The sequence below is a fragment of the Montipora foliosa genome, chromosome 9 (genome assembly GCF_036669935.1).
Source record: "Montipora foliosa isolate CH-2021 chromosome 9, ASM3666993v2, whole genome shotgun sequence".
In the NCBI taxonomy this organism is placed as follows: domain Eukaryota; kingdom Metazoa; phylum Cnidaria; class Anthozoa; order Scleractinia; family Acroporidae; genus Montipora; species Montipora foliosa.
Genome location: NC_090877.1, coordinates 26,213,367 through 26,221,840, shown reverse-complemented (window position 1 = coordinate 26,221,840; position 8,474 = coordinate 26,213,367). Strand labels below are relative to the sequence as shown.

Genomic DNA, 8,474 nt, shown 5'->3' with positions numbered 1-8,474 from the left:
ATATGATTACACAGGTAATAGAACTGATTCTTGATAACGTTTGACTGTTTCTAACTTCCTCCTCCAAATACCTTGGCTACCTCCATCATTAGTCTTATGCTCTGTTCACTATTTCTTTCTTCCCTCTCCCGATCCATTCTTGTCATTTGTAGTAAGAACTCCCTGTCCTTGCGATCACTCTCCTCCATGTAATCTTTGAGAAACTGCAGAGACTGGCCTCCCTTCTTTTCTCGTGATCCGCCACCCTCATTGGCTCCTTGTCTGAAATCCTTGTGGGATTGTGTTCCATTGTTTTCTCCAACGCGCGCGGAAACCGCGCTTTTATCATTTCTGTTGACTCCAGAGCCAAAACGCCCGTCTCCACAAGGAGTGTGAGGGGCCGCACTCACATTACTAACCCTGCTATGGTCATGAGTGCAAGCAGTGCTGGTTTTAAACGCCTTAGCCATCTCCATCATAAATTTCATTGTGCGTTCATAGTTTCTCTCTTCTCTTTCCCGATCCATTTGTGTCATTTGCAGTAAAAATTCTCTATCTCGTCGATCGCTTTCCTCCAAGTAGCCCTTGAGAAACCGAAGAGTGGACACGTCTTCTTCATCCTCAGAGGCCTTTTTCTTTCTCTTTCGTGGAGGTTCTTTTCTCTGAAACGACTCTTTGTCTTCAGTTATGGCTTGGTTGGCCTCCACTCTTGTCACACCCAACCCAGTGGTCGTGTCTATATTCAGAGCTGAACTGGTTGGAATATTTACGACAACGATGTCATCACATACATTGCTATCTTCGTTTTCGTCACTGATTTCCAGTGCCCTGTCACTGTCCGGAGTAACAACTGTACTTGGTTCAGGAATCTCGGAGGAGCTTCCTCCTTGTGCCTTCCCAAGGATTGCATCAATGTCGTCGAAGTAATCACAGGTTCTCTCAACCTCGCCGGATTCACTTATCCTCTTTTTTGCTGTCCTGTAATCAAACACAATGCTCTTCATACGCCCTTTACACTGTTGGCCAGTACGAAAGGTTTCAAATCCGCACTGGGCTAGCTTCTGATTCAGTAAACGAGCAACTATGTCCCATGCTTTGGCATTTCGCTGCTGGCTTATGTTTTCATACTGTTCACCCCAAAGGGTGATTAGAAAACGCGTTTCAGCATCCGACCAATTAGGAGAGCGGCTTGGCTTTAGAGGCATCGTTGTAGATGCGAATGAATCAGAACTGGAGCCAGCGTTTCCAAGAGGCGTCAAGTTTCGGCCTTCAGATGAAAGGCTTGTAAGAGCACTGAATCGCGACTGGGCTGATGTTGGAGAAGTCACTTTCGATGCACCGCTATCACTGGGGAGAATTTCACGCCGGAAGAGCAAGTGTTGACTTGACTCACCTTTGTCGCTTAATCCACTTGAACAAAGTACAGATGAGGCGAACTGACTGAAACGAAAATTAAGCTTATCGGTTAATTTCGAAGCACAGATTACATGAGGCGAAGAGCGTAGCTTGCAGACCACCAGTTCAGTACTGTGTCGCATATTTATCACGGTCAAACAAGACAATGAAGTCTGGGAGGATCCGTTTGCCGGAGTGTGATATTTTAGATTATTATATACTCAACAAAATATCTCGTTTCTGATTGGCCAATGGCGAATGCATAAATAGGTTATAGAGTGCAATTCGGAAGATGCTCTGGAAACACCGGGGAAGCGCCAAATTTGAACACCAAAGTGAAAAAAATGGCTGAGAGTCGGTTTGCTTTGTCAAACCAAAACATCGTTGAGCAACTTAAAGAAAATGCGAAAAAAGAAAACACGTTGAAAGATACACAGAATTGGTTGAATGTCTGGCAAACATGGGCGTCTTAAAGAAAACTAAACCCAAAACTTTACGAGCAGGAACAAAGTAGCGCGTTTGAGTAATTTTGTTGAGTATATAATAAATAAAAAAATCGTGTGAACCTGCTCGTGCATTTCGTGATTTATGGTCACTCGTGATGTTTTCAAAGTTCTCAAATTGCAATCGCCTAGGGCTCGTGCAATTTTGAGAACTTTCAAAACATCACTCTTGCCCATAAATCACGAAATGCACTCGCGTTCATACGATTTCCTATACTTAGTATGTGGCAAGCAACTCTCAGGCTAAATGGAGCACTCTGGCTAGTTTTTGGTCGGGATTTTACAGTACACAGCACTAGCATAGAAACTGTCCGTTTCCGTATTTTTTTCGTCTCCCAGGAAACTCAAGTTGAACGAAACACAAAAAGTTTCGAAGTAGAGGAAATTTAATTATTTCATCAGAACAGTACAAGCATAGCAAGCGGAATTTTTAAATGTAAAAGGTTACCGTTCAAAGTTCGCTGATGGAATACGGAGATTATGAACATTCAGTGTTTGACCGCTAACATAATAAACAACTTGCTAACCTCACTTTCTGGGAAAAGTACTGGGCAATATTTGCCCTCCGTCGTTTTTGTACGGACCTCGCCAGCCTCGGTCCGTATTGCCACGACCTCCGGCCAATATTCCCCAGTATGGCCCTCGCGCTCGCTTAGTAAGAGGTTAATTGCTATTCCTGAATATCCGAGTTTTGATTCAACATGTCAGAACTTGGTTGCTGGTTACGTTCAAACAAACCACTTTTTTACCCATGAAAGGGTGGGTCAGTTAAAAGGCTAATTTTCTCAAGAACCCACTTTTAACGCTGGCTTGGGAAAGTTAATCGTTCGCTCGCTCCTAATACGTTTGTGTCCAAAGTGTGGTTTTATATAACTACCTGGTTGAGATGGGTGGAAGATTTGTAAACTTACGTAACTCGAGGGCAATGTCCTAAAGCTCGGTCTCTCATCAGTAAAGTGCCCATGCGAAAGGTCAAACACCTTATTTAATGGTCGTGGCTTCATGAAAAGTTAGCCGAGAAAGTTTCCCGAACTGAAGTGATATCATTTGCCCAGAAAAACGCTACTAGATCTGGCGGGGAAATTTGCCGCATACAATCGAACGTATTTTCCTTAGCTCGCACATTACTGAGAATTCTTCAAAATCGATAAAATGAGCTTTTTAATACGTCCATTCGCACTGCCCTATTACATTGAAATCGTAAACTATTTTACCATATTCTTGATGTTTTGGGGCACTTAAAGATATTTACCTTCATCTGAATGTAAAATATTTGCGTTGCCTCATGGAGAACGTTTCGTATTTTTGAGAGAAAATCCACAAGTCACGTAACGTAAATGCTACTACTTTTTTGTCGACTAAAATGATATGTATACAGGTTTTGCAAACCAAAATCCTTGTTTTTCTTTGGAATTAAAAAAAGTTTGAAAGGTAACAGAAGTGGAAAAACTTGAACATCCACAAAAAATGCTCGCGTTACATGTAAAACAGCGGCTATCACTGTCTTTGCCGAATCCTGTGATGAATTAATTAATGTGAATCAACCGAACACCGTTCACAATGCACAGGATCTGTCTGCAAACAAAAAATCTTTCCAAGACAAGCTTTCTAAATAATTAAGCTTCGTGTTCGATTGATGCTGCGAAAGGTCTCTATTCCAGAAGAGAATCCGCTTCATGAAAGCAAGTTTGCAGCGAATTAGCGAGTCAAAACGAACTCCATGTGGATCGAATGTGGTCTTGTATATTTACCACGTTTGGATTGAATTGCAGTTAGGAAGTACTGTTGTCGCTTATTTTGGGGTAATAATCAAAGAAACTGTAATTTTATCGAATGAATCATAGCCTCAAAAAGCTTCCTTACCTGAAATTTTCCAGGTTTGAAAGCGAATTGCTGTCCGCTTTATCCATGTTTGAACACTGGGGTGAAATGGATACCAGTCAAAATGCAAGATAGACGCCAAAGTGATAAAATAAGCTTGTCAAGTCTGAATGCTGATTGGCTCACACACAATCTGTAAAGAATTAGCAATTCTAAACTGGTTGTAAGTTTGCTTCCAGTGCAAAATACCGCGTCTAGATTAAAATTTTACCCCCGCTTCAAGCGGATTTAAAGTAGGAACACACAAGCAGCTTTGTTACGTATCAAGGAAACTTCTTCGAGTTCCTTGAGTGATCGGGTTCTTTAAACTTTCGTTCCAAGGATTGAGATTATAACAAAATGGATGCAGGTGTTGTGAACGCAAAAGCTGCCCAGTTCTTTCTGAATGCCATGGTCGCCATACAATTGGGAAGAGCTAAAAACCGCCGATCCAAGCTGATACAAAGATTTCGAACACTAAAGAAACGAAGGCTTCGAACAATGATGGCTCTACTGGCTTGCATTGAACTTGAAAAACGGAAGACCAAAATAGCTCCCGCACCTGAAGGTCCGCCAAAACGAATATGGGTGTTACAAAGAGACCAATACATGTTCGAGGAGTTACTAGCTGGAAATCTCCCCGAAGAAACTTGGTACCAAAACTTTCATGTCTCAAGAAAAACATTTTTTAAGATTTGCGATATAGTTCGCTCAGAACTATCTCGGCAGGACACGAATATGAGGCCATCTGTTTCACTGGAGAAAAGGGTTGCTGTCGCTCTTAATAGACTTGCTACTGGAAGCTGTTACACAGCTTGTGGCATAGGTTTTGGACTTCCAAAATCTACGGCAAACGTCGTCAAGAACGAATTCTGCGACATTCTGAGGAGAAAAGCTGCAAATTTCATCAAGTTTCCCAAAAGTGAAGAGGAGGTACTGAAGGTCATCAAGGAATTTGAACACATTTCGGTTTTTCCACACGTGGTCGGTGCCTTAGATTCAACTCACATTAGAATCATTGCACCAAAGCAGAATAAATATGATTTTCTGGGGAAGAAAAATTTCTACAGTGTTCTGGTTTTGGGTGTAGCTGACAGCAATAGCAAATTTATTCATGTTAGTGCAACCCCTGGTGCTGTAAGTCACGCCGAAATGTTGTGTGACGGTGCTTTACAACGTGACATCGAAAATGGCACAATTTTGAATGCCCCAGACCGCATGATCGATGGCGTGCCGGTGAAGCCACTTCTGGTTGGTAATGCATGTTTCAAATTGAATCCTTGGCTAATGAAGCCATATACACAGGGACCAAACATGACATCAAGTCAGAATACCTTCAATGCAGCTTTGAGCTCTGCAAGAGAAAAGATTGTCCAGTCCTTTGGTGTGCTGAGAGGTCGTTGGCGATGCCTTCAAGAAACACTGAAGGAGGATACTTTTCGGGTGCCAACTACTGTAATTGCATGTTGTGTGCTCCACAACTTGTGTATAGATGTTGGTGATGATGCTCCTGTTGAGCAATTTGTCGTTCAAGATGACGTGGAATTTACTCATGACAGTTATGATGACTGTGGCAAACATGTGAGAGAAGCAATTAGCAACTATTTGGACAGATATGGATATTGAGTTTTCAACTGACACAATTTCTGTTTAGGGAATTTTACATCTGTTACTGTAAGTGGTTTACATTGTCCCTCCAAGATGTTTTGTTTTTGCAGTCAATTGAGATGTTTATGCAAAACCATGTGACTATTAATTTCGTATGCTTTTTGAAATCCTGCAATCAGCAGCATCAAACTACTAGGAATACAAAATTTAAGTGTTTCAGGTCATTTGCAGTAATGAAGGTAGTTCAATAAAAAGAAGCTGAAAAACTTGATGTTGGTTCTCTTTCTTTATTTTTTCTTGTAGCCCTTAGTTTCTATCTTTAAGCAATAGGTGGGATAAAAACTTCAAGTAGGGACATGCATGATGCTTGCATGTATACCAGAGGAGCAAAAGAACTGTTACCCGGTATGCTATGTTTTGGGGCTTCATCCAGCCATTAAAATGCCATGGTATCAATTCTATTCTCAATTTTCCAATCGCAAGAGTGGGTAATTGTAAAGAACAGCTCACATCCACTGACTGTCGGCCGACTGACGGTCGACTGTTGGCCAACAGATAACCGACAGGCTACCAACAGATTACTAACCTGAAAACTAAACTAAAACGAGAACATTACTAACAGGTAACCAGCAGTCGACAAGGAGAAAAAAATCCAGCAAATAACATCGCAGCACTTTAGACATTACTGTTTCCCTTACAGTGCACAGTGTAACTTTCAAATGCGGTTTTGGTCATAAGTAACACAATAATTATGAAACATTGTAGTCGACAACTTACCGACACTTCAGCGAAAGGTCACAAACAGTTTGCCAACAGTTGGCCGACAAATGGCCAACTGTCAGCCAACAATTTTGACCAAAACTGTCGGCTGTTTGTTGGCCGACTGTAGCAGGCTGATAGTCAGTCAACTGTCGGCCAACAGTTGGCCCACAGTCGGTTGACAGTCGACTGTCAGTCGGCCGACAATCGGTGGATGTGAGCTGTTCTTCACAATTACCCAAGAGTGAATGCTCTTTCGTTTCCATCTGTAAATATACCCCTCCCACCCAGTGTTCCAGACACATTTTTGACCCCATCTGCAAATCTGTCTGTCAATTAACAATTTAAACAAAAGAGAAATTGAAAGTGAAAATGATCACAGGCAAACACTTGCTTTGCAAAACAGGGAAAAAAGTTATTTCTTTGCTGGCTCAATCTCTAGTCTTGCAAAATGCTTTCAACAATCAAAGAGTACAAAACAATGCTGTTATTAAAAATCAGACGAAAACATGAACTTGACCTTAAAACTTACAACGATTTTCTGCTTCATTGAGATCTTGGGAGTTTCAATTATGTCAATCGTTATAGATTCTGTAAACAACTTGTGATCAAGGAGGCTCCCAAGAAATCAGGCTGAAGAAAAGTGTTGAAACTGGAAGTCATGTCTTGCATAAAGCCAACTGAGTGAGGAACTTCGCCTATGGAACAAACAAAGAACTCCATAGAGATTTTCCCTCATTCTGGGCATGAAAAAAGGTGACATCTCTAAATAAAAATCTCCTTGATGTTCTTTGTTATTATGGAAAGGCTTTATTAGCCCAAGAGGCTAGGAAGAACACACTTGGAAAAACAAAGTTGCTGAGTGTCAAAAGTGGGACAAGAGGCCTAGCCAGAATGTGGGAAAATGTCTTTGGAGCTCTTAATTTGTATTGAAAGCTTGTGTCATAGGCTAGTGAATGCCTAGCTGCCACAAAGAGTTTTCTTGTCCCTAGTACAAGGATCTTCCACATGAAGATAATTTATGTGGTAATAAGTAACTCTTACCTCTCAGCTAGGAATATCCCATCCTATCCCCATACGTGAAGAAGAGTGACAAAGTGGTTTGAGCCCTGGACTGGCAAGTCTGACTTTCCGGTTAAAAGTCCCACTCAGACCACTAGTTGTTCTGGGTAGTTCCCCTTTGACTTCAAGTTTACACATGTTAACTTGACCAACTGATCTACCTGTTGTCAACTGGGATTCCTAAAACGTTCTAACTTGTTTTTGTTTCAATAATTGAAATATGACGAAAGTTAATATAAAAACCATATATACTCGAACTGTGGAGCGAATTAAGTTAAGATGCTGATTGCCGCAGTTAATTAACATTACTTGAGACGTAACAAAAGGAAAGCCTGAACATGATCAGCTTCTTAATAATAATTCTTTAAATCATAATTAAGTAAAGTACGATCATCTGGGTGAGTGTAGCCCTGAGAAGGACTGTTTGAGATGACATTGACTGACGTTTCCACAACCTCAGCGGAAGTCATCTTCTGAAGATGACTTCCGCTCAGGTTTTCAAAATGTCAGTCTATGTCATCTCAAACAGTCCTTCTCAGGGCTACACTCACCCGGACAATTGTACTTTACTTAATTATGATATGACTCCTGGGTTCAAACCATTTGCAATTCTTTAAATCATTGGCCCTGAAGAGCCCCTTTAGAAGGGGATTGATCAATATTACTAATTATTTGACTAAGATAAAACATCAAATTATACTGAACAGCAGTTTTGTAATGACTTTAAGCAAGAATGATCATTACAGTTGTGAGCAACTAAAGCAGTTGCAAAGAAAACGTAAAAGGAAATCTAGGCAAAAAATTAAGGGACTCAACTCGTGACCATGCGATTTTGCTGCACTGCTTCACTATCTGAGCTATCAAGCCAACAATGCGTAGGTCAGTAAATGCAATTCTTTGCAGGCTTTTTTTGCTATTTAAGATATTTTCCCAAACATTTTACTGTAGATTAGGAGGTGCATACCTGGCGTTGACTAACAGAGTTCGAGGGTTCAAATGGCAGCTTTGTGATGTATAAGTTCTTTGGGAATAAATAACATAATTTTGGCTTTTTTGTTTCAAGAAAAAGAAGAACTGGGACTTGGTACACAGGAATAGCTGTAGGGGCCAGTGTACCCCCTCTGGTAATGTTACTGAACTTGGAAGTGAAATAAGTTGTCCAGCTAAAACCTTGTTCAAAGGAATGTGCTCATCTGAGCTGCAGAAATGAAGCCTGTGTCACAGACAGACTATACCAGTGATCTGAGTTACTTGTCCAACTAGAAATTGCACTTCCACTTTCAAATCCACCATACGTTGCCACTATCA

General features: G+C 41.0%; 2 protein-coding genes across 2 annotated transcripts in view; one reads left to right on the top strand and one right to left on the bottom strand.

The window, feature by feature from the left end:
* The window catches only part of LOC137970997 (uncharacterized), a 5,691-nt gene extending 1,832 nt beyond the window's left edge, over nucleotides 1-3,859 (bottom strand). Inside the window, exons 1-2 of the mRNA XM_068817689.1 lie at nucleotides 3,741-3,859; nucleotides 1-1,419 (exon numbers count right to left, since the gene is read on the bottom strand). The exon at nucleotides 1-1,419 is cut by the window's left edge and continues 1,832 nt beyond it. Coding sequence (XP_068673790.1) covers nucleotides 51-1,419; nucleotides 3,741-3,787 — 1,416 coding nt within the window. The 5' untranslated portion in view covers nucleotides 3,788-3,859 and the 3' untranslated portion in view covers nucleotides 1-50. The remainder of the gene's footprint in view (nucleotides 1,420-3,740) is intronic.
* A 53-nt stretch (nucleotides 3,860-3,912) lies between these two features.
* On the top strand, nucleotides 3,913-5,616 carry LOC137971000 (uncharacterized). Its single transcript, XM_068817692.1, has one exon. The coding sequence runs from the start codon at nucleotides 4,098-4,100 to the stop codon at nucleotides 5,361-5,363; it is 1,266 nt and encodes a 421-aa protein (XP_068673793.1). The 5' UTR covers nucleotides 3,913-4,097; the 3' UTR covers nucleotides 5,364-5,616.
* The last annotated feature ends 2,858 nt before the right edge of the window (nucleotides 5,617-8,474 follow it).

Bases quoted from the DNA above. Each gene is read 5' to 3' on its own strand.
- LOC137971000 (XM_068817692.1), top strand. From the start codon at position 4,098: ATGGATGCAGGTGTTGTGAACGCAAAAGCTGCCCAGTTCTTTCTGAAT.